General features: G+C 38.9%; 6 protein-coding genes across 6 annotated transcripts; 4 read left to right on the top strand and 2 right to left on the bottom strand.

The window, feature by feature from the left end:
• Positions 1-362: 362 nt before the first annotated feature.
• FPOAC1_002939 (uncharacterized protein) lies at positions 363-1,563 on the bottom strand (the record flags this gene model as incomplete). Its single annotated transcript, XM_044847511.1, has 7 exons — positions 363-412; positions 463-542; positions 595-812; positions 882-981; positions 1,033-1,089; positions 1,169-1,386; positions 1,438-1,563. The coding sequence occupies 7 exons, from the start codon at positions 1,561-1,563 to the stop codon at positions 363-365; spliced, it is 849 nt and encodes a 282-aa protein (XP_044713427.1).
• Positions 1,564-2,883: 1,320 nt separating this feature from the next.
• On the top strand, positions 2,884-5,060 carry FPOAC1_002938 (uncharacterized protein; the record flags this gene model as incomplete). Its single annotated transcript, XM_044847510.1, has 7 exons — positions 2,884-3,508; positions 3,567-3,688; positions 3,745-4,396; positions 4,452-4,570; positions 4,619-4,715; positions 4,776-4,923; positions 5,054-5,060. 7 exons carry the CDS (start codon positions 2,884-2,886, stop codon positions 5,058-5,060), a joined length of 1,770 nt encoding a protein of 589 aa, XP_044713426.1.
• Positions 5,061-5,532: 472 nt separating this feature from the next.
• SAC6 (Fimbrin, actin-bundling protein) lies at positions 5,533-7,762 on the bottom strand (the record flags this gene model as incomplete). Its single annotated transcript, XM_044847509.1, has 5 exons — positions 5,533-5,564; positions 5,624-6,609; positions 6,717-7,414; positions 7,476-7,686; positions 7,740-7,762. The coding sequence occupies 5 exons, from the start codon at positions 7,760-7,762 to the stop codon at positions 5,533-5,535; spliced, it is 1,950 nt and encodes a 649-aa protein (XP_044713425.1).
• Positions 7,763-8,531: 769 nt separating this feature from the next.
• Positions 8,532-9,381, top strand: FPOAC1_002936 (uncharacterized protein; the record flags this gene model as incomplete). Its single annotated transcript, XM_044847508.1, has 2 exons — positions 8,532-8,686; positions 8,748-9,381. The coding sequence occupies 2 exons, from the start codon at positions 8,532-8,534 to the stop codon at positions 9,379-9,381; spliced, it is 789 nt and encodes a 262-aa protein (XP_044713424.1).
• Positions 9,382-10,140: 759 nt separating this feature from the next.
• FPOAC1_002935 (uncharacterized protein) lies at positions 10,141-13,587 on the top strand (the record flags this gene model as incomplete). Its single annotated transcript, XM_044847507.1, has 8 exons — positions 10,141-10,756; positions 10,804-10,883; positions 10,939-10,972; positions 11,022-11,754; positions 11,806-12,038; positions 12,097-12,505; positions 12,566-13,369; positions 13,431-13,587. 8 exons carry the CDS (start codon positions 10,141-10,143, stop codon positions 13,585-13,587), a joined length of 3,066 nt encoding a protein of 1,021 aa, XP_044713423.1.
• A 1,267-nt stretch (positions 13,588-14,854) lies between these two features.
• On the top strand, positions 14,855-19,366 carry FPOAC1_002934 (uncharacterized protein; the record flags this gene model as incomplete). Its single annotated transcript, XM_044847506.1, has 4 exons — positions 14,855-14,946; positions 15,004-15,115; positions 15,171-15,320; positions 15,377-19,366. 4 exons carry the CDS (start codon positions 14,855-14,857, stop codon positions 19,364-19,366), a joined length of 4,344 nt encoding a protein of 1,447 aa, XP_044713422.1.
• Between the last annotated feature and the right edge of the window lie 6,629 nt (positions 19,367-25,995).

The raw sequence follows: 25,995 nt of genomic DNA, 5'->3' as shown, positions 1-25,995 counted from the left end.
TGGCTATACATATATTCAGCTGACAACGAGGAGTTGAGAAGCGAGGAAAACAGATCATTGACCCGTTGCGCCGAATCATGGTACAGAACAATCTAAACTAACTACGAAAATGAGAAGCCTCCAAACAAAACGCGCCGTGGCAAAAGCCTTCAGTCTCGGAAAACGGGATAACCCACCCAACTCAACATGGCATCCGTAGATTCTTATACGTTGCCAAATGGTTGGGCTATTCAAACAATATTACACATTGCACCTGTATTGCAGGGAATGAAGCCAGCCTCGGCTAGAAAGCAGAAACTTTTGCTTGAGCTTGACAAGCCCAGACAACATTGCGAGCGCTTTTAGCACTGCGTGTGAAACGCTCACTCGGCGACGTCGAGGTCCTCGTTAGCAGGGGGAGGACTGTCGAGAGCTGTGACTATTATGAGCAAAAACCAACCAAAGCAGGGCTACAAGACGTACGCTTTCGGTCATCGCCGTTGGTGCCGTTCTCTCGACGGTCACGGTCCTCACGATCATCCTTGGAGTCCCGCTCACGGTCCCTGCGGTGGAAATGTTAGTACGAGCAACAGACAAGGCAAGAGACAAACTTACCGGTGGTCAGGACTGCGGGAGCGATCCCTGTCACGTCGGCTCTCACGATCATAGTCTCGGTCACGGTCCCTACGGTCGTCCTTGCGAGGAGAATAATCGCGAGTGCTGCGACGAGGAGAAGGCGAACGTCCACGTCTAGGAGAGCGGGCACCACCACGTCGATCACGATCGCGGCCTGACTCGAAGCGCCAAGATGCAGAAGGAGGAGTGCGAGCCCACTGGACCACAAGTTAGCAAGCGTTTCCAGACGCCGTGCCATTGTTAATAGGTAGAATTAAATCACGAACCTCAATCTTTAGAATGTCATCACGACCAATACGCTTGTTGTGCATCTCGTGATAAGCATCATCAGCATCACGTCGGTCCTCATACTCAACAAAGGCGAAGCTATCGTCCATGTCAGCTCAGTTATGAGTAACCGTAGTCGACCACACTCACAGACGGCTGGACGTAGACCTGGGCGCAGGAATGTCACAGCGAACCAGTCGACCATAGCTATTGAAGGATTGGTCAGTATACTATGAAGCACGTTTGTAACGCAGCAAAACGCCGACAGAAGCCCCCCTTTGGATACGAATGCGCATGGCATTCGTGCGTTTGCTCGAGCGGAAGAGCGACTGCGCAATAGACGAGCAGTCCTATCGAAGAAAGTGGGAAGACAGGGGGAGGGAGTGCTGGGGCGTGGGCGCGAGCGAGAACGAAAACGGGAGGACGAGGACGTAAGGACGACGATGGACGGCGAGGCATCATGGCCAAGCAGGAGACCTTTGCATTGCATCGAAAGTCCCCAGGCTATGACACAGACACAGACGAAGGCGAGCGCGAAAACGATAGGACGCGGACGTGGACGAGGGCGTGGGCGTGAGCGTGGGCGAGGTTGACATACCGTTCGAACTCGTAGGCGAGGTCGCGAGCGCGGGTGCCGTGGCTGAAGCCGGTCACGTAAAGGGTGGTGCCGCCGCGAGACATTGTCGTGTTGCGAAAGACGTGCTTCTAGAAGATTATAACAAGAGAAACCGATGGAACAGTTTTAAAAAGTGTGCTGAGAGGATAGGAATCGATGGAAAACGATTGATGATGGTGTAACCTTTGACTACCTTTCGAGGTTGTACGATACGATGCAATGCAGTCACGAGTGGTTGGCAGGTGCGGAAAATTTAGCGGCGTCGCTGACATAATACTATCAACTTGCGCACCCAATCAAAACACGTTACGCTTAAGCTGATGGAGCAATCTTTCCTTTCTAGGACACTAGACGTTTATGCACATAGGTACATCAGTAGTGCAGCCTTGTTTTGTTAGGCCGAGTGTCTCGGTAAGTAGGTAGGTATAGATAGGTAGGTACTCATTCAATGTAAATGAATTGACTCGACAGTTCAAATGATCGGGCTCTTCTCGTGCTCGCTCAGGTTGAGAAATCGGCTTACGGGGTCGAACAGGGCCGACTGGCGAGCGCGCAGTCCGTTTCAGGGAAAATCCATGCAATTGTAGTGTAACAGCACATGAGGTCATCATAAGTCACTCACTCACCCTGTACTTACCTAGGTAGGTACCCATCTGGCTTGATAACATATAGGAGGTACTTACCCGTTCAGAATGATTATATTTTCTTTTCGTAGCATCGCGTCGCCTTTAACTAGACTTCCAATTTTAAAAATTTATACACATATCAGCCATGTTCAAAACGTTTGGTACCTTTTTCACCAGTGTCTGATTGATGCATGGGCGGACATTACTATACCTGACGTTCGCTGGTCCCATCCGAGCCTCCCGACCGTGTGTGAGTTGGGTACTTTCTACACAGTAATAAGTGTAGAGGGCGAGGACCTGCCCAAAGGCCGACAGAATGACGTTTGATCAAACTCCTCTGAACTACCTAGGTACTAAGGTAGGTACCTAGTTAGACGCCCGGGCAAAGTAAGCATATTCTTTAATCATACCTCTGCGGCTCTGCCTACCTAGGTACCTAGTCTTTCTCTTGTCGCACGGCAACTTCGGACTCATCAACCAGGGACAGTTGTGACCAGCTGGCACTGTTCGATCATGGGCCGCTGCATCCGTTCAGATATCAAGTTCATTATCTATGTCCATTGTCTTTTCGGATTTTTCTTAAAAAGGCCTTGCCGCTTACTACGGTAATGATATGGGAACTTCAACCTTTTCTACCTACATTTTTGGAGCACCAATCGCCTGTCATATCATCTCTTCGATACCTTTTGAAGAAGAAAGCCTGGTTTGGTTTCTTCATCGAATTGTGTTGTTACTGCTAGATAACCTACCTTCAAAACCATGACTTCCTCAGTGGCTCCGGTGGGTTCTCCACATTCCGACCGGAGCTCCGGATATGCGGCATCGGAAACTCGACGGCCAATGCCGAAATCGCTCGGCGAAGCTCTAAGGGCTGTCGGTACTACGCTTGATACGCCTGGCTCTGAGACCCCTAGTGAGGAGGACTACGAAGAAAATGTCCGTCCAACTTTGACAGAGTCATCCACTCTCAGGAATCGTTATCCGTATGGCGGTCGTGATCGTTTACTGCCGGAAACATTATCAGCATCCCCAAACACTGCAGAATCTAAGTCACGTTTCAACCACCGTGACTCAGGCGTATATATTGTCTCAGATGAGGACAACAGCCTCCAGCAGTTACTCATGACTAGCTCGCAATGGCCTGCACAATCTTCCGGCCCAAAGATCCGACGACGCAAGTTTGCCGATCTAGTCTTCACTCGCCAGTTCTCTGCCTTTGACCGCCACAACCCGTCAGCATTCAATAGCCCGTTCCATGGCTTCTATACGCTGTTCTGGCTTGCCGTGTCTCTTTTTGTCTTGAAGATTTCTATCCGGAACTGGCAAGTTTACGGAAATCCTCTGGGAGCTAGCGATATTATGAATACCATGTTCCATCGGGATGGTATGACTCCTCTCTTGTCTCATATCTGTTGAGACCTATAAGGCTGACCGGATCAAAGTGGTCGTTTTACTTCTATCAGACGGCATCATGTGTGCTCTTACAGCAGTAACTTGGTTGAACCAATGGTTGGTATCTGCAAACTACCTCAATTGGGATGGTGCAGGATGGTTGCTCCAGCATGTAGGTGACCGATCTATCTCGAATAGTCAGGCATTGTGCTAAGCAACTCTCTTTAGATTTGGCAAACAACCTTTCTGGCCGGAGTTATTGGCTTGACTCTGTGGCGCGACTGGCCATGGACTCATACCGTGTTTTTCGTTTTGCATGGCATTGTCATGTTAATGAAACAGCATTCGTATGCCTTCTATAATGGTCACCTCTCTACAGTCTACAAGCAACGCGCTACCATCACGAAAAAGCTGAAACAACTTGACCTTGTTGACCCAGCCATGTCCCCTTCTCAGACTAGACCCCCTGCATCCTCCATCTCAACCCACCACCTAAGCGTTGCTCCCTCCGCTGAAGAGCGTCGAAAATCCATCTCATCGCAGCCAGAACAAGCAGAGAGCGATATCGAGAAGATTTCACGAGCAATCGCTTCACATGAACCCCTGGACGACCAACAAATCGCTTTATTCGAGCGTATCATGAAATGGGAGATTGATGCTATGTCAGATGAACTCAAGGGTACCGCTCTTGCAGCCGACAAAGCATATCCGAACAATCTGTCTTTCGTTGACCATTGCAAATGGATCCCTTTGCCAACGTTGGTCTATGAGATAGAGTATCCACGATCGGACTCCATCGACTGGTCATATGTACTAGAGAAATGTGTAGCAATGGTCGGCATATTGTTTGTCATGGTACAAGTCTCGCAGTACTCTATATGTAAGTCAGTTTCCACCGATAGCCTATCATTATAAAGTTTAACAGGAACCTGCAGATCCCATGGTCATGAAAACAGTTGAAATGAAGAACAATGGAGTTCCGCTTGTTGAGAGACTTCAGGAGTTCCCGGGACTACTTCTTGACCTAATCTTCCCATTCATGATGGAATATTTAGTAAGCGACAACACCCTTCAAATCGGAAGAGATGTGCTAAATCGTCAGCTTGTCTGGTATCTCATATGGGAGACTATCCTCAATATCTTAGCCGAGTTGACATACTTTGCCGATCGTAGTTTTTATGACGCATGGTGGAACAGTGGTAAGTCGGACAACATTTGCGCGCTGAAGTTACACCAACTGATCAATATTTGCTCATCAGTCTCCTGGGACCAATTCGCCCGCGACTGGAACCGACCAGTACACGTCTTTTTATTACGACATGTCTACCATAGCTCTATTTCATCCTTGAAGGTCAACAAACACACGGCCACCCTCATCACATTCCTTCTCTCAGCTTGCGTTCATGAGTTGGTCATGTGGTGTTTATTCAAAAAATTGAGAGGCTATCTCCTATTTCTCCAAATGTGTCAACTCCCGGTAAGTTCTCTGATCAGCTCACAGACTCACCGGCTTGGTTACTGACAGTCCATATTGAAGCTTGTGAGATTGAGTCGTACCAAATGGCTGCGAGGGCGTAAAACATTGGGAAACCTGATATTCTGGTTAGGTATCTTTACGGGACCGAGCCTTTTGTGCAGTCTGTATTTGATCCTTTAATTTAACTCTTGGCGGATCATGCTTTGGTAACAATGTATTTCAGTTGGTTATACTATCGGAGGAACTTACGTCTTAAGATGGACCTAGGCACGAGCAAATCAAAGTTGACACTGTATTTGCAGACTACTGAGCATACAATACCAGGCCATGGATGGCTCATGACGATGTGAAGTAATATATGATCTGGTCTCGCATGAGAGACCACACAGCAGACGTTGTCCGTTGGCTTTGATCAAGAGACAGGGTCCGAGAGCAGAATTAAGATGAACGGAACAAAAGCTTTTATAAAGATATATGTATTCCAGCATGTGAAAACGGCATCTCCGGAACACACTATCGGCCAACCTGTTCTAGACTATCTACATTCTTTCATAAGTAGCCATAAGGGAACCTGTCGTTCAAGTTAGAGAATTGCGTTGAATACAAACAAAGAACGTGGGAAGTGCTTACCAATGAATGTAGTAATCAGACGGCTGCGGACTTGGCAGATATCTTCGGGGACTAGCCAGATGGTTGCACCAAGCTTTCGAGCGATGCTGATGCTTAACTTGGCATTCAAGTAAGCGTCCTCATCGGTCTGACCGGCTGTCACAAGGTCATAATCGACGTAACTGCTCTTCATTCCGTTCAATACATCCAGAAGGAAGATACCTGAGCCAATTGAAGGGTCCTTCAAAGACCGAATGGCAGAGTTCCTGCCGCCCTTTTGCGACATATCGTTTGCCCATCGCACCATCTCGGCGTCGGTGATTTCCCTCTTACCCAGCTTCTGAGCCAGTGACGACAGGGTAACTGTAATATTCTTACGCATAAGCTGCCACACTAGACCAAGAGTCAAAGTCCTCTGCCCATCAGTGATGTCGGCTCCCTGAATACCCACAAGCGAGAAGCCATTCTGTTTGCCTAGTTCGATCGCATAGTTGGTATTCTCAACGGCCTTGAATCTTGACATCTCTCCACCGTGAGCTGGACGTTTGTTGACGTGGCGAGGGTTGACAGAGTTAGGGATAACCTTTTCGTAAGCCTGAAGGAGGATACCACCGTCCCGAAGATCATCGAAGAATGAAACAACTGCAGGCTGGACATCCAAGCTGTTGAGCCACAAAGTGAAAACTCGAGCCTCACGCTCTCCCTCCGCATCGAAGTCTTCGACTTCAAGCTTCTCCTCTTCTGTAATAGGGTCAAGAGCCGGATGGTTATTGAAGAGGTTAGCCACGAAAGCCAAGTTAAGCTTCGGATTTCCTGCAACGAGAGACTTCGGTGTCAAGAACTTGCGGCAGCCGAGCTTGTCCGCTTCTTGGAGGACGGCCTCGGCCCGGTCATGTAGGTCCTGCTTCTGCAAAGGCGCACGAGTAACGCCATATTCAGGACCAATTTGTGCAAGCAGAACCGTATAGTTTTCGCCATCCTTGACATCAGAAGAGAAGTTGTTGACACTAGGAATAGTCAGCCTAGCAAAAAAAAAAAAAAAAAAAAAAAGAGATAAAAATTAGAGAATAAGAAAGGAGGAAAAAGAAAACATGAACGAGAGGCGCGAACTTACGTGCGAGACCAATTAGCAGCTTTCAGATGATAGTTGAACCAGCGAAGGAGAATTTGTTCCGGAGGCAGTCTGAGGAACTGCTCAAGGGTTTCATCCTCATCAAGCAGTCGGTAAAGCTCAGGGTGGAGTTTAATATCGATCTTGCCCAAAAGTCCTCGTCGAATAATCTGCCAAATCAGACCTAGGATAAGATGCTCTCTGACCTCAATGATGTCACCCGCACCAATGTTGACAACAGAGCAGCCTATGCCTTTGGCAGATTCGATAACAATGTTGTTGTTCTCGCTCATGTGGAACGCATTGAGGTTCTTGATTTTCCTGCCAGGTATGTTAAGGACACGTTCGTCAATGGTATCGGGAACGCTGTCGTTGATGAGTTTGGCAAGGACCAGACCATCCTTGCATTCGTCGAACATTTCGAACGTATCTGTGGGGAAGGGCAGACGACTGTCGATATCGGCATCACCAGCCAGAACAGCATTGATGTGGCGTGTGAACTCAGTGCGCTCATCCTCATTGATGGTGTGAGTAATGTTGGCATTTGAGCCTTGGACCTGAATCTTGCCGCTTAAGCTGCCTTTGGAGGCATGGCCGCCAGTTCGCTGTGCAACGATGCCTCCTCCGCCCCCTGGGGAGGAAGTAGGCCCCGTAGACATGCGCTTTTGAGCAGGTGAGGAATCGCGCAGCTTGGCAACGAGCTGTTTGCAAGAGAGTCAGTGTTAATTACCGAATTTTGAACAGTTTAGCGGGAATACGCACGCTGACATAGTCTTCCAGCTCAACACGTCGCGATGAATCAAGCTCGACTTCCTTTAGCGCTTGGCGCACTACATCGTAGGGCTGGTTCTCGCTCTGTTGCGTAGCCTTGATAGTGGTAGCTTCGTCAAGATATCCCTTGTCGTCAACATCAAGTCGCTGGAAGGCATCGGACAAGGTGAATATCTCGTTTTGTTGGAATTGAGGAAACTTCCTATTGCCTCATTGTTAGTTGAGCAACAGCCCGTAAGATCCGGCGCAACCGACCTCTGAAGCTTCAAAACGTTCATGGCGGGGGAATGAGGGGCGCTTGGATAGGGCGCTTCTATAGAAAGAGACTGCCAGGCCTAGGGCTCACAAACAATTAAGAGAACAAAGAAACAACCTATTGCGCAACGAGAGGCCGATCACTGTTGCGAGTTGAAGGAGATGATGATGCGAGAGTTGGGCACCCGAAAGGGGACGAACGGTCGGTCTTCAGGCGGCACCCATAGCACGAGTGGGGAGGCTTTGGGAGCACCTTTTCCAGATTGAGCAGCAGGTACCTAGGCAAGGCGGTCGATCAAGTACCTTCTAGTGACAACTCGGGTATTTCAGGCGGACCAAACCGTGGTTGGTGTACATATCCGCTTGCGCCACAGTACTTGCCTGCCACGTCACTGCGGGGAGCTTCCCTGTCGAGGACATCCTGGAGGCCTGTATGAGCAATGATGCAATGCCATGGCGCTTGCAAGATGGCAGTGCATCTTTTTTTCTGTCCCCCATACCAGGATCTCACCTGCCAGGTACGTACTGATGTACCTACATCTCGCCCCACTCGGCTTGGCAGAGTCTACTAAGTACCTTAGTACCTAGGTATCTACCAAATAATGGAGGTATGAGGTATGGTGGAGAAGAGAAAAAAGCACAGCAAAAGTATCTCTGCCCCTACTAACTAACTAAACCTCACAGTTTTGTTCATTTATATCTATATGCCTGCCTCAGCCACCTCAAATTACGTATCTTTCAAGGTTTTGGAACACCGACAAGTACCCTTGCTGCTGCTTAATTACCATCGATATGTCGCTTTGTAAGGTTTGCGAGGAGGCGTTGGAGTTGCGATTGGAAATAGACGATGGTGGAATCGAGGCCTCTAGTACCGCTGGTCCCAGTACTGCCTCGAACTCACTGGTCCCTGACGACCTCGAATTGTCCTGCGGTTGCCATTTCCATTGGTGAGTTAATTTGATGTCTTTTTCTTCACCGCCGCTCGGAATGTAAACTGAATACTGTTAGGCAATGCTTGATGGATCAATCCACTGACATAGCCCTGTCTCTTAAGTGTCCCAGCTGCAGCGCCCTGCTCCCTATCAATAACGCGGGGCCTTCTATGACCAACCCATTTCTCTCTGCACCACCGGGTGCAGCAATTATCACAACATATACAAACGAGGGTGGTGTCCAAGAAGGACTAGACATTCTACCGGCGATTACAGAGGAAGCATATCTTGAGAGCCACCCTGAAGCACGGCCGGCTCGTGCGTTACATGTAATGTGTACAGAGGGCGACATTGAAGGTATTGTCGAACTGCTCCGGGATGCTAGCGATGATATCGAGGACATGGCATCCTTGGTGACATATCAGGATCCCCTTGCAGTTATGAAGAGTGGGCTTCACCTGGCCATTGAGTGCAAACAAGAGGAGTCCCTCTGGCTTCTGCTTTGGTTATGTTCAACGATCCCGACATCCTCTTTTCCCGAAAACGCTCGCTCTGTGGCTGAAGTTCTAGATGTTGGCCGGCTGTCGGTAAACATCGATAAGGACATTCGTGGTTTACGAGACAGCCATGGCAGGACAGCGGCAGATATTGCTCAGCAGCGGCAGGGCCAGTGGGGGTCGATTCTCCAGACCGGTCTATTGTCGCTGTAAGTCGGAGTGGCAACTTCATATACCTGAATTCAATGTGAAGTAGCATAGGCTTGGGCGTAGACGAGGCAAAAGTCATTCATGGCACTGCGTTGAGGGAGGAAAACAAGAGGAACAAAATGGGTTGCAAGAGTATGAGCTGCAACGCAGTGTCGATTATTTATTCAATTATATTGAACAAGATATCTATTATTTCCAATGTCCCTGTCAGTACAAAACAACTTTGTTTGGAGAGAAATGTTGGCAGGATAGGAAGTAAATATTTGAAATATGAAGCTTTATCCAAGTATACCTCGCACCCAAGTAGGTAGGCACTGTACCGGGTAAGTTATAAGTGCTTAGGTAAAGCGGCTAGGCTAACAATTACCGCACATGCACTAATATCTAGTGTGTGTTATGTTGGAGCCCTGGGACGTCATATGGACTTTCACATGAAACGTGTGCGACATCCCTATCAACTTCTCGATGTCTCTGGATGCTTGGTGGTGATCTCTTTTTGCCATATTTCGTGGAAAGATCATATTTGCCTGCCGTGCCTTCGCTCTCAAACGCTCTGTTCAACTAACTCACATACCTTTTCTCTGCTAGCGCTGATAACGTCGACTGTTGAACCGAGTTCTGACTCAGGGACATCGGTGAGATTCGTGTAGGGTGTTACTACAGTTCTAAACACGTAAATTAATTCTTCGCTCTTTCTAGGTCTGCGCTGTCCATCTTCTGCAAAAAGGCCTGAGTGCATGGTCAAGAAGATTCAGTAAAACAATGGCCCCAGTGACTACTGACAAAAAGACCGAGAGGTCATATTTGAGTTCAGCAGTCGATTCTATCAACCCCTGGGCTGCTAGTCGCAGTACAACTCCGACTCAAAAGTCCAAAGCAGAACCGGACAGTCTTCTGGCCGCAGCGCCTGCAAACCCGGATGACCATAGCACAACTCACCTATATGGCCAGAGTTCCCGAACATATCCTTCAGGATGCCCTCCACTGAAGGTTCAGTGGTTTCACGCCGTGGATGTCCCTAAGCGAAAGCCCAAACTAAGTCGTACGACGGAACCTGAGCAGATTTCTACACCGCCCAAGAAATACAACGCGTTTTCGACCTCGGACTCAAGGGTTCTTGAAGCTGAGTATCAGAAGCTGCTCGAGAAAACGGAAAGTACTCGGAGCCAAGCCCTCCCAAGCACACACGCGGCCACAAGAAAGCACAAGGCAGAAGTAACAGGCGACACTACTGATGATATCTCGGATCAGGCTGCCGGAATTTCTGATTCACATTCAACTGGCACCCGTGTCCCGGTGAACGAGGACTTTCTATTTGACGTGGATATTGAATCCCGTGAATTGGCCCCTGTCTATTGGCTTGGGCCAGTTTATAATGGTATGCCGTGGCATCATCTACCCTTCTCCATTTCTGACCAGTATTAGTTCGACGTGGAACATGGTTCTATCAAGAAGGCTCAAACTTGCGCCCTTGCGAGGAAAATCTTGCTGCCCAGCTTGAGGAGGTCAGTACCAAGAGTCAGATACTCAAACTCTCATTTAACTCGACCTGTTGTCTAGGGTTATCTTAAGATGAAGCCATGGTTATATCCCAGTAAGACAAACAGAGCTCGATTGGCCTATCCAACTAAATAATCGTACAGCAAGGGATCGTAGTCCATCGGGTACGAGACGAAACATGACACCAAAGGCGTCACAAGAGAACCTAAGATCAACATTCAAAGGTCCAGTAGAGAACACTGCCGCACCGCGAGTTGGGGATGCTTCACCAACAGAACCACCTTCCCGTGGTCAGAGTGAACCTCAGTCGTATCGTTTGTTTGGAACACATATGAACAGCATGGCCACTTATCATGATTCAAACACTGCTTATCTGAACACAGAGGGCATGCTTTCGTGGGTGGCTTCCTCTATGTACCAGAGATTCTCTGGCGGGAGTTATATGAGTGGAGTGAAACTGGTTCGCGGTTACTCAGAGCCTTCTAAAAACAAAGAAAAAGATGCGGAAAAGGACAAAAATGACGAAAACAAGCTTGAAACTGGTGAGGATGTGTTACCAGTAGATGAAAAACAACAAAAGCTGTTGAAGCGAAGATCCGCACCGCCTTCGACTCGAGTCTCACAGGAAGAACCGATTCAAGATGGCGTGAAAAATAGCCCAAGTCGAGACCCTCGGCAATCAACGCTCCAGCGACAGCTATCTTCTCTTCTTGAAAGTGAAGGTAAGACTAAAGCTGAAAAGGAAGAAGAAATACGTCGGCGGCAAGAACAAGAAATTCAAGACGACTACAACGCGCAGGCCGGTGAGACTCAAGGACGTGAAATAGAGCACCTAGTGCTTGTCACCCACGGCATAGGTCAGCTTCTCAGCTTACGGTAAGGCTTGGCCAAGGAGTACTCCGATAGCTTTGTGACTGACCATTTTAGAATGGAGAGTGTCAACTTTGTCCATGATGTCAATGTCCTCCGCAAGACAATCAAGTCCGTTTATGCCAACTCGGCAGACTTGAAGGCACTAAACTCAGAGCTGGGAGCAGGACCGGGTAATAGTAGAGTACAGGTACTCCCCGTGTGTTGGAGACACTTGTTAGACTTCCCCAGGAAACGCGAGAAGAAAGGTGAGCGTGATCTGGGGGATCTTGACGGTGACGAGGATGAGTGTAAGTGCATGTCCCATACTTGTTGACTGACATAAAGCTGACTTGGACGACTCATCAGACCCATCTTTAGAGGACATCACTATTGAAGGTGTGGCTTTCGCCCGTTCTCTGATTTCAGATCTTGCGTTGGATGTTTTACTGTATCAAAGTTCGTACCGAGCTCAGATTTCGAAGATTGTTCTCAATGAATGCAACAGAATTTTCAAGTTGTTCAGAGAACGGAACCCGGAATTTCGGGGGGAAGTGCATCTGATGGGTCACTCTTTAGGTTCGGCTATCCTTTTCGATCTGCTTTGCCAACAGAGACGGGACCAAGTCCCCGGCTCGAGATCAATCATGAGGCTATGGCCCGCTCAGGATATCTCTGAAACGCCCAGTAAAGACTCCGATCTCACCCTGGAATTTAAGGTTGATGACTTCTTTTGTCTCGGTTCTCCGATAGGCCTCTTCCAAATGCTCAAGGGACAGTATGTCTTACCGCGCTATATATATAGAGGAAGAAATACACAACGCTAATATGCTTCTAGGACAATAGCAGCTAGACACCACAATCCAGCAGGGAATGTAAACGCTACAGGGAAAAGCACTTCAGATGATATTCTGCGCCCTGCACCCCTTGCTTCAGGGACAGAGCAGATTTCCTCGGTGACTGGTCTTCCCACGTCTGTCGCATCACCAAAGGTTCGGCAGATTTTCAACATCTTCCATCCGTCAGACCCTATTAGCTACCGCCTAGAACCCCTGATCTCACCCTCTATGTCGACACTGAAGCCCCAGTTGCTACCTTACACGAAGAGAGGGATCTTTGGCAATGTTGCACCGCAGGGATTGACAGGAATCGGAGCCAAAGTTGGCCAGAGCGTCAGTGGACTCTGGTCAAGTCTTAGTGCTGGTATCGCCAGCAACCTACTCAATCGTTCTCTCGGGTTGAGCAGCGAAGAAGTGGCGCGGCTAACAGCTAACGCAAGTCAAGGAGAGGCTACCAACACTGATGCCACAGGCATTAAGGCGGCAACGAACCGGGATGTCTCCAGTGCTGCTGAAAAGTTGGAGGTAACAGACGCACGGATGAGAAAGCTCGCGGACTCTGCAGCTGGCAACGCTGCGCTTGACTCGAGAGCCGGAGACCACCATAACCCGACACTGATCGACGATGAGATTGAAACTTTGTATTCCAGCTTCCAGAAAAGCCGTCTTCGACCGAATAAAGACGAGGATGATACAACGACCACAGCAGCAGATGAAGATAAGAAGGCGCGTAAGATGCGCAACGAAGAGGCCAAAGTTCGAGCACTTAACCGTAACGGCAGAGTTGATTACAGTATCCAAGAGTAAGTGCGCACTGAACCACAGTGCAATCTGATGAAGAGATGGGCATTGACAGAGATATAGAAGTGTCCTCGACTTCAACCCGATCAATACGATTGCATCTCATATGGCATACTGGGGCGACGAAGACGTGAATCATTTTGTTCTGTCGCAGTTGTTGTCGAACCGGTCGAGCTTCAAGAGTAACCCCGAGGACTCGTCCAAGAAAGAGCCAGCATGATAGAGAAAGAATTACGGATTAGGAAGCCCTCCACGAATGGCGGATGAAGAGAGAACGCAAAGCGTGTGAAGACCGAGATGCATTTGCGACAATACTTAGGTTAGTATAGAATCTCGCAAAACTGATAATGGATGGTTTGTAACTTCTATGTCTAGAATTAGTAGCTCGCATTGTAATTTGTATAGCGAGGGTTATACTAAGCCAAGTCAATTAGTAGATGCGACGTGTTAGATAGTGGCCCGCAGCATAATAGAAAAATCGAAAATTGGAAGTATAAGAGACGAAATTATTAAGACATCTTATGCTCTTTAGACTACAGTTCTTAAAATACTTATCTTTATACCCTAAGACCTATCTAGGAGGCTAACTTTCCTACTACCCACGGGAGCAGGTAAGTTATCAACCTGATAGTATGCAGACTGAGCTCTGTGTTATTACTGTCACAACTACTGCACCATTGGTATTCATAATTAAGCTTGCAGCTCCTTTTGGGTTGTTAGCAAGTCGTTATGAATGTGGTATGAATTCTACCGAATGATTCACCTTTAGGTTAGTAGCAGGAGGAAGTGGTCTAGATCAGGATAGCTACAGTTTTTATCTCTTATTAATTTAAAGGTATAGCTATAACCTCTTTCATACATTATCTATAAGCTTTTTAAAACGGTTAAATTGTTGAACTAATCTGTTGCTGTAATATTACATTTATTAACTAACTGTTTTTTATACAATTTGCTGTCTATCAAGATAGATCCTTCTGAAGAGAGAAAATCAGCTCTGCTCTAGACCCACCTGGGTGGATAGCATCAGGGTATAGAAAAGCTGGCCGCCAGAAGCATAAGAGATAAAATTAGTAGTCTTTGTACTACTTTCACCATACTTAGCCTGTTTATTTTTGTAGCCTAAAGCCTAAAGGACAACTTTTCTGCTACCCACTAGGTAGGTAGGGTAGGTAGGTACCTCTAAGATACTCTTAAACTGTCCTGTCGTGACTACCTAGAGGTAGGTACTGTAGTGGTTCGGATGGGTGGCCCCGCATGTCGGCAGCGTGGTGGGGTACGACTATCTAAGTGCGCCGAGTCCCTCTTCGGGCGATGGAAATTTTGCGACCAAACCCGCGTCCTTCAATATTCAACTTGATGTTAAACGCTGCAGCACTACCAACAAGCTTGCGCCTTCGCAATCTCTACCGAAGTCCACTGGCGCCTGGACCTACCGATCTCCTGCGACGGCTACGGTGACCTGGAACTACAATTCTTACGCATTCAAAATGGCGGTTTCCGGTTCTGTGGACAGTCCCGTCAAGCAGCAGCTTGTGGACAAGCTACCAAAACGATTCAAAGGCCTTAAATTCGGTATCCAGTTAGTATTCTAATCGTCTACTTGAATGGCTGCACGACACTGACTCCTCGCGTTTAGATCTAACCAAGACATTGCCAACCAAGCTGTTCTCGAGGTTTCCGATCGCCTACTGTATGACATTGAGAACAATCGCGCTCCGTATCGCCACGGCCCTCTAGACTCTCGACTGGTGAGTGATTCATGCCAAACGAATACATCTCGGCTGTAAGCTTATATCGTCTTAGGGTACCTCCAGTAAGTCAGGAAGATGCTCGACCTGCCAAGAATCTCTCAAAGACTGCAATGGCCATTTTGGCCATGTTCGCCTGCCGCTGCCCGCATTCCACGTTGGATATCTTCGTTTCATCATGTCGATTCTGCAAGAAATCTGCAAGGTATGGTCACAAACCAAACGTACAGCATGGTTTTCAAGGTTCTAATGCCGTGTTAGGACTGTGGTCGGGTTTTGCTTGAGGAACCCGAACGACAACAATTCCTGAAGGAGCTACGGCGACCATTCCTAGACAATTTACGACGGACCCAAATATGCAAGAGGATCAACGAACAATGCCGAAAAGTCAAGACCTGCCCTTATTGCGGCTCTCTCAATGGCCAAATCAGAAAGATTGGTGTCCTCAAGCTGGCTCATGATAAGTTTGTTGCCTACAACAAATCAACCTCTGTCAAGAAATCCCCGCCGGAAAGTAAGATCAAGTTTGACAACTCGTTCAACGAGGCGAGACGCGAAAACCCTGAGCTTGATAAGCATTTACGCAAAGCTATGGAAGATTTGAATCCGCTCAGAGTCCTCAATCTCTTCAAAATGATTAGTCCCACAGACTGTGAGCTTCTGGGACTTGACCCCGCTGAGGGACGACCCGAGATGTTTATTTGGCAGTTCCTGCCTGCCCCGCCTGTCTGTATCAGGCCATCTGTCGCCCAAGATAATGCCAGTAACGAGGACGACATTACCACTAAATTGGCTGATATTGTTTGGGTCAGTGGCATGATCCGCTCCGCTTTGCAAAAGGGATCCCCGGTCCAGACCATCATGGAGCAATGGGAATACTTACAGACCCAGATAGCCATGTATGTCAACAGCGATGTTCCCGGCCTCCAGCAGCCTGGATTTGGCAAAACCACAAGAGGTTTCTGCCAACGTCTAAAAGGCAAGCAGGGCCGTTTCCGTGGCAATCTCTCCGGCAAAAGAGTCGACTTTTCTGGAAGAACAGTCATTTCCCCAGATCCTAACCTTGGTATTGATCAGGTCGCTGTTCCTGAGTTGGTTGCAAAGAACTTAACCTATCCTGAAAGGGTGCAAAGACATAACATCGAAAAACTGCGTCAATGTGTTAAAAATGGACCAGACATCTGGCCTGGAGCCCAGCGTGTCATCAAGTCAGACGAAGGAGGCTATCTGCAATCTCTCAAGTTTGGCAACAAGGAGTATATAGCCCGGGATTTGAAGTTTGGTGATATTGTCGAGCGACATCTTGAAGATAACGACATTGTCCTTTTCAATCGTCAACCTTCCCTCCACAAACTCAGTATCATGAGTCATCTTGCCAAAGTCCGTCCTTGGAGGACCTTCAGACTGAATGAGTGTGTCTGTGGCCCTTACAATGCCGATTTCGATGGAGATGAGATGAATCTTCACGTTCCGCAAACTGAGGAGGCTCGTGCTGAGGCCATCAATCTAATGGGTATCAAGCACAACCTTGCCACTCCCAAGAACGGTGAACCTGTCATCGCTGCGACGCAGGATTTTATCACCGCCGCGTATCTGTTAAGCGGCAAAGATCGATTTTTCGATCGAAAGACATTCACTTATCTCTGCATGCATATGATGGATGGCAAAACGCACCTGGACTTGCCGCCTCCTGCCATCATTGCACCACAGTCTCTCTGGACAGGTAAGCAGCTGTTCGGTATGTTAATGCGGCCCAATAAGGATTCGCCAGTCAAGGTGAATCTTGATGCCAAGTGCAAAACATACAAAGCCCGACCTGGTCAATGTCCCGACATGGACCCCAATGATGGTTGGCTAGTGGTTCGTAACTCAGAAGTGATGTGTGGTCGCATGGATAAGTCTACCGTCGGAGACGGCAAGAAAGACTCGATCTTCTATGTCATTCTACGAGATTTCGGACCAGACGAGGCTGTGATAGCCATGAACCGGTTGGCTAAACTTTGTGCACGACAGCTAACAAACCATGGCTTCTCTATTGGTATCGGAGACGTGTTTCCTCCCGAATCACTCATCCGGGAGAAGGAAAGGCTTGCTGCAGCCGCTTACAAGCAATGTGATGACTTGATTGAAACCTTCAAGGCCGGAAAGCTTGAGAAGGCTGCCGGTTGCAATCAGGAACAGTCCCTGGAGAACTTCATGTCGGGTATCCTCAGCAAGGTTCGGCAACAAGCAGGATCTTATTGTGTCGAAACCTTGAGCCGCAACAACGCTCCGCTTGTCATGGCTAAATCTGGATCGAAAGGTTCGGATCTCAACGTGGCCCAGATGGTAGCCCTAGTCGGACAGCAGATTATCGGCGGTGCTCGTGTGGCGGATGGATTCCAAGACCGAACGCTCCCCCATTTCCATAAGAACGCCCGACAGCCCCCCTCCAAAGGCTTCGTCAAGAATAGCTTCTACAGTGGCCTTTCCCCAACCGAATTTATCTTCCACGCTATGTCAGGTCGTGAAGGTCTAGTCGATACTGCTGTCAAAACCGCTGAGACCGGCTATATGTCTCGACGACTCATGAAGTCACTTGAGGATTTGTCAACCCAATATGACGATACAGTCCGGACCTCCGGGGGCGGTATCGTCCAGTTCCAATTCGGCGCGGATAAACTTGATCCTGTCGATATGGAAGGTTCAGCAGCGCCGGTCCATTTCGAACGAACCTGGACTCATGCACAAAGTCTGACGATCGATAACACCGAGACATCCATGACGCCAGACGAAATCAGATCCTTTTGCGACTCGAAACTTGAGCACGAGCGACGGCGTTATCTCCGAAAAGGACTTCTGGATGGCGAGCTCTTGGACTACGAAGATACTAGTGACTATGGTATTGACGAACACGAGGGTGCGAGAGGATTCCTCAAAGCCATCGAGCGTCATGTTGAAGCTCTAGCGTCAAAACTGGAAAGAGTAAGAAAACTTGCTGGGTTCGAGGGCGGCAGAATGATCAAGCCGACTGCTCAAGACCATGCCGACCGAACCGCCAAAGTCACGCTTTCAACGCTCCAGCTTTTTATTAAATTGTGCCTAGAGAAGTACAAAAAGGCGCATGTTGAACCCGGACATGCTGTTGGGGCAGTCGGAGCTCACTCCATTGGTGAACCGGGTACTCAGATGACGCTGAAGACCTTTCATTTTGCTGGCGTTGCTGGTATGAGTATCACGCAAGGTGTTCCCCGAATCAAGGAAATTATAAACGCGTCTAAGGCTATTAGCACACCAGTCATCACATGCCCCTTGGAGAACAATGAGCAGATTGAAGCCGCAAGGGTAGTTAAGGGACGAATTGAGAAGACATACATTTCAGACATCCTACGGTTTGTTGAGGACGAATGGCGCACAACAGAAGGCAATGTCGTCCTACAGATTGATCCAACTGCACTTTCAGACATGCATCTTGGTATCGGTCCCTACGATATTGCGGAGGCCATATGCAAACAACGCAAGCTCAAGGTGCAAAGAGATGATCTTTCAATCGATGGCGACCGAATTGTCGTTCGAGTGCGTGATATCAGCGACCCGGCAGCGAAGAGGACGACTGCCCGAAGCAAAGCCGCTGCTGCGGAGAGCAGCGACATGTTACTCAGGGCCAATTTCCTTCGCCGAGCACTGCCTAATGTGCCTATATCCGGTTATTCCGAAGCGACTCGCGCAATCATTCAGACTTCAGAACAGAATACTCATACTGTTCTCGTTGAGGGCTATGGCCTTCGTGAATGTATGACAACGGAGGGTGTGATTGGCACCAAGGCAAGCACCAACAACGTCATGGAATGTAAGGACATACTTGGTATTGAAGCTGCAAGAACAACAATCGCTGTCGAGATTGGTTCTGTCATGGGTGATATGAATATTGATCCCCGACACATGCAACTCCTTGCCGACGTTATGACCTACAAGGGAGAGGTTCTTGGCATCACACGTTTCGGTTTGTCCAAGATGCGCGATAGCGTACTGCAACTGGCTTCATTCGAAAAGACCCCAGATCATCTTTTCGAGGCTGCAGCTGGAATGAAGACGGACCAGATTGAGGGCGTCAGTGAGTGTATCATCATGGGACAGACAATGTCAGTTGGTACCGGGGCGTTCCAGGTCGTTCGTCGTTTAGGTATTCGAAATGGGGATATGAAGGAGAAGTTGACAATTTTCGAGGATTCTTGGGCAGAAGAGATTGCACTAAAGCGTAAAGCTTATTAAAAAGAATAAAATAAGGGTTTAAGATATTAAAGGTTAAAACTTTAAATTAAAAAGTATTATTAATATAAAATTAATTTAAAAATATTTAATAAAATTAATAATTAAATAATAATAAATTATTTAAATATATAACTTATAATAAATAAAGCTATAAGCTTAAAAATTTAATAATAATATTATATATAATTAAGATTTTAATTATTTTATAAAGAAATAAAATACTTAAAAATAATAAACTTTAATAATAAAATAATATTATAAGGTTATAAGGCTATAAAGTTATACTTTTTAATAAAGTTTAATAAAAATTAACTTTATATTAAAAAATAAAAGCTTTATTAAAATTATAATTTAAGTTAATAATAATTAGTAAATCCTTACTATTATATATAAATTTCTTTATCTATAGACTTTAATTTAAATAGAGTTTCTTATTATTTAAAATACTTATATTTATCTTTAATAGTTTAAATAAAAACCCTTAGTTTTATAAACTATAATATATATTAATTTATTATATTTTAAAAAGTAATTTATTTTTCTATAAAATTAATTTTACTTTTAATATAGTAATATATTATATTAAATTACTATATTTCTTATTAAATTTACTATAAGTTCCCTTAAGGGATAAGAAGGCTAAGGAATTATAGAATTTTATAATTAAATATAGCTAATATTATATTATCTTTAATTAATAATAATTATTCTATAAAAATATATCTTAGCCTCTTTATTATAAAAGTATATAAACCTTAGAATTAAATTAAGGTTATAATTATATAGCTATTAAGCTAGTCTTTAAAAGTTAATATAACTTAAGAGAGAAATAGCTTTCTTAATAAACTTAATATAAGAATAATAAAAAGGAATAATAAAAAGGGTTATAAGGCTATAAAGCTATATAATTTAATAAAATTTAATAAAAACTTAATATTAAAATAAATATATAAAAAGAATTTAAAATAATATAATTATTTTTCTTTATTTTTATTTAATATAATAATTATAATAAAAAATAACCTAGTTAATAAACTAGTTAATAATATATTAATAGAATCTTATAAAGTAAAGTTAAAAAGTTATATAGCTAGATAATTTATATTAAGCTTTTAGCTTTAGGCTTTATTAATATTAACTTTAACTTTATAAACTTAACTTTTTTATTACCTATTTAATTATTATTAACCCTATTTACTGCCTATTATTACTCTTTATAGTTATATACTTATAGTCTTAAGCTATAATTAATATATTATAACTTAAAGGCTTTAATTATAATTATTATTTACCTTTTTAACTAATTAAGCTAGTTAATATATAAGTACTTATTATTATATATATTAATTTTATCTAGGAATTTCTCTTATATATATAATAAACTTATAATTAGCCTTTTAATAAGCTTTTTCTTAAGCTTATATAGCCTTTTTAATATTATTTTTATTTTCTTACTCTTTATATATAAAAAATAAAGCTTATAATTAAAGGCTATTAATTTAATTTTAATAAGGCTATTTATCTTTTTAATTATATAAAAATTAATAGTCTTTATATATAACTTTTTTAATTTTATTATATTTTTATATAATTTAATAGATTTTTTAATAATCTTAATATTAAGATTAAGAAAGTAATTATTATTAATAGGTTTTAATTTAAAAATAATAGCTAGTATTATATTATATAAGATTTATAAAAGTAATTAATAAGATATTATAAGGGATTAAGATTAATTAATTCTATAAATATTTTAAATAAGTAAACTTATTAATTAATTAAGATTAAAAAAGAAAAAAGTTATTACTATTTATATAGTTTAATAGAAGCTTTTTTATTAATTATTAATATTATAAAGTTTAAATAATTATCTTATTAATTATATTTATATTAAAAACCTTATTTTAAAAGAAACTATATATAATTCTTTAATCTATATAAATAAATAAAGTATTATAAATAACTTTTAATAAAACTAAAAAGGTAAAAATAATCTTATAATTATATATTAAAAAAAAAAATAAATAAATAAATAAATAATAAAAAATAATTAAATAATTAAATAAGATATTTTACTTTTAATATATAATATATTAAGCTAATTTAATAATAATTAAAATATTTAATATATTTAATATATTATATTATATTATTATATTATATAATTACTTAAATTAATAAGATTAAAATTACTATTTAATTCTTAAGGCCTTAAATTAAGCTAGCTAATTAACTCTTAATAAGCTATATAATTTAATAATTTTATTAAAGTATATTTTAATAAACTAAAATTAGCTAATTAAAATAAAAAATAAAATAATATTAATAATATTTAGCTATAAATTTCTATATTTCTTTTTATCTCTTTAGATCTTTATATATAATATATATAGGGTTATAAAGAAAAAAGACTTATTTAATAAGTATTATTATAATTTAAAAATAACTTTAAAAGACTATATTTCTTAATAAATTATATTATTTAATATAATTAATAGAGATAAGGCTTCTTATTATAATAATTATAATATTTTAATATATCTAGTAATAATAGCTTTCTTATAAATCTAATTATAAAGGCTTAATTTATAAAGAAACTTTATTAAGATTAAAGTTATAATAAAGAAATTTATATATATATAAAAGAGTTTAATATAAAGTTTAAAAAAATTAAATAAAAACTTATATTATAATTAAATTAATAAAATTATATAATTTACTTTTTCTCTATTAACTTAAATATAATATAACTATAATAATTTAAATAATATTTTTAATAGAGAAAATTAAAGTTATATATAAAGCTTTAATAATCTAGCTATAAATATACTAGAAATATTATATATATTATTTAATTATTAAGTTATTATTTTTAATTAAATTATAAAGTAATATATAATTAATATTATAATTATAAATTAATTTAATTTAATATATTATATATTAAAATAAAATAATTTATATTTTTTTTTAATAATTTTATTAAATAAAAAAAGAAAATATATAATATTATTATAATTTTAATAAAGCTTTTATTCTTTAATATAGAATTAATTTTATTAAACCTTATTAAAAAGTATAGCCTTATAGCCTTATAATATTATTTTATTATTAAAGTTTATTATTCTTAAGTATTTTATTTCTTTATAAAATAATTAAAATTTTAATTATATATTATTAAAATTATAATAATATTATATACTTTTTTTCTTTATTTAATAAAATTATTAAGAAAAAAATATAAATTATTTTATTTTAATATATAATATATTAAATTAATTTAAATTATAATTATAATATTAATTATATATTATTTTATAATTTAATTAAAAATAATAGCTTAATAATTAAATAATATATATAATATTTCTAATATATTTATAATTAAATTATTAAAGCTTAATATATAACTTTAATTTAATTTTAAAGTTTATATATATATTTTTTTAATATATAATTATAAGATTATTTTTATCTTTTTAATTTTATTAAAGGTTATTTATAATACTTTATTTATTTATATAAATTAAAGAATTATATATAGTTTCTCTTAAAATAAGGTTTTTAATATAAATATAATTAATAAAGTAATTACTTAAACTTTATAATATTAATAATAAATAAAAAAAGCTTTTATTAAATTATATAAATAGTAATAACTTTTTTCTCTTTTAATCTTAATTAATTAGTAAATTTATAATATTACTTATTTAAGATATTTATAGAGTTAATTAATCTTAATCCCTTATTTATTTATTTTTTTATTTTTTATTAAAGCTTAAGTCTTCTTAAAGCTATCTTATAAATTTAAAATTAAAAGATCTATATAGATTAAAAACTTAATATATTAAACTTAACTTTTTCTTAATAATTAACTTTCTTAATAAGATAGTATAATAATAGCTAAACTCTATAATAAAGGGGAAATAAAAAAAGCTTCTATATATATAATAGCTACTTTTTCCTTTTAAAGTATTTTATTTATTTTTTTACTCTTTATTAATCCCTTATAGTATCTTATTAATTACTTTTATATGTTTTATATAATATAATATTAGTCTTTAAATTAAGACTTATTAATTATAATTACTTTTTTAATCTTAATATTAAGACTATTAAGATACTTATTAAGTCTTATAAAGATATAATAATACTAGATTATATTTTTTTATATTAAAAAGATTAAAATATATCTTTATAAAAAATTATTATAAATTAAAGATAATATAATATTAATTATATTTAATTATAAGATTTTATAATTTTTTAATTTATTTATTCTTTAAAAGGACTTTTAGTAAATTTAATAGAAAATATAGTAATTTAATATAATATATTATTATATTAAAATCTTAATTTAAAATATAATTTAAAATTATAGTATTTTAATATATATTTAATTATAGAATCTTAAAATAGTATATTATATAATTAAATTAATTTCTATAGAATTAACTTTTATTTTTAAATTAATTTATATAAGGGGCTAAGTCTTAATAGGTTATTATATAAAAGGGAGGCCTTATACTAAGCTATTTAAAACTAAGGAGAAAAAGGAAAAAAAAGATAAAGTTATAATAAGATTATTATAAAAAAAACTTTATTATTATATAAATATATAGATTATTAAATAAAGGATTACTTAGTTAATAAGGATAAATTAAGTTTAATTATAATAGTATAAGCTACTATAGTATAAATTAATTCTTTAAATATAATATAGCTATTAATAATATCTTTCTATTTTTTAAATTAAAGCTAATAATTATAAGATTATAATATAATTAACTCTTATTAATAAAGAAAAATAAGCTTCTTTAACCTTATAAAAGCCTTATTATTACTTTATTACTTTTTAATATTTATATTTCTTTTTCTTTATAATTTATAATTAGTATATAGGCTATATAATCTATAAATATTCTTATAATATTATTACTTTAAATTCTTTTTTCTTCTTTTTTCTTTTATATATTTATAATTATATAGCTACTTTATTTTTATTATTATAATCTTTATAAACTTATAATATATTTATTTTTACTTGTTTTAACTAGATTATATTATTTTTATTTATATTTCTTTATTTAAATTATTTTCCTTTATTATAAACTTACTATATTATATCCTTTAGTTATTTATATTAAGCTTTTTTTTATTTTCTTTATTTTCTTTATTTTCCTTTAAATTTACTATTAAATAAGTCTTTTTTTAAGTTCTTATTAAGTTTATTATTAACCTTCTTAATATAATAAATTATTAAAACTACTTTAATTATACTATTAAATAGTATTTAAGTCTTTATATATATATTAACCTAGTTAATAAACCAGTTAATAATACACTAATAGAATCTTATAAAGCAGAGTTAGAAGGTTATATAGCTAGATAATTTATATTAAGCCTTTAGCTTTAGGCTTTATTAATATTAACTTTAACTTTATAAACTTAACTTTTTTATTACCTATCTAATTACTATTAACCTTGCCTACTACCTATTATTGCCCTTTATAGTTATATACTTATAGTCTTAGGCTATAATTAGTATACTAGCTATAACTTAAAGGCCTTAATTATAACTACTACTTGCCTTTTTAACTATTTAAACTAATTAATATATAAATACTTATTATTATATATATTAATTTTATTTAAAAATTCCTCTTATATATATAATAAACCTATAGCTAGTCTTTTAATAAGCTTCTTCTTAAGTCTATATAGCCTCTTTAGTATTATTTTTATTTTCTTACTTTTTATATATAAAAAGTAAAGCTTATAATTAAAGGCTATTAATTTAACCTTAATTAGGCTATTTATTTTTTTAATTATATAAAGATTAATAGCCTTTATATATAACTTTTTTAGTTTTATTATATCTTTATATAATTTAATAGATCTTTTAATAATCTTAATATTAAAATTAAGAAAATAATTATTATTAATAGGTTTTAATTTAAAAATAATAGCTAGTATTATATTATATAAGATTTATAAAAGTAATTAGTAAAATACTATAAGAGATTAAAATTAATTAATTTTTATTTTAATAAGATAATTAATAATAACTATAAATATCTTAGATAAGTAATTAATTAAGATTAAAATAGAAAGAAATTATTATTATTTATATAGTTTAATAAAAGCTTTTTTTATTAATTATTAATATTATAGAGTTTAAGTAATTATTTTATTAATTATATTTATATTAAAAACCTTATCTTAAGAGAAATTATATATAATTCTTTAATTTATATAGATAAATAAAGTATTATAAATAACCTTTAATAAAACTAAAAAGAGTAAAAATAATCTTATAATTATATATTAAAAAAAAATAAATAATATTAAAATACTTTCTATTTTTACTTATATTATTATTAAAAGTAATATATATTTATTACTTTATTATTATTTTAATATTATTAACCTTATAAATAGTCTTCTTTATAAAATATAATACTTATTAAGCTAATAATTAGCCTTATATATTAATATAAACTTTAATTATTCTTTATAGTAGCTTTATTATTAACTTATTATAATAATTTCTTACTATTAATATACTTATTTTATAAAACTTAATAGGTTTTTAAAGTAATACTTTTTAATAAATTAATAAAGATAAT

This window comes from Fusarium poae, chromosome 1, assembly GCF_019609905.1.
Source record: "Fusarium poae strain DAOMC 252244 chromosome 1, whole genome shotgun sequence".
Taxonomy (NCBI): Eukaryota; Fungi; Ascomycota; class Sordariomycetes; order Hypocreales; family Nectriaceae; genus Fusarium; species Fusarium poae.
Note: the sequence above shows the minus strand (reverse complement) of the source record. Positions and strands in the feature narration are given on the sequence as shown.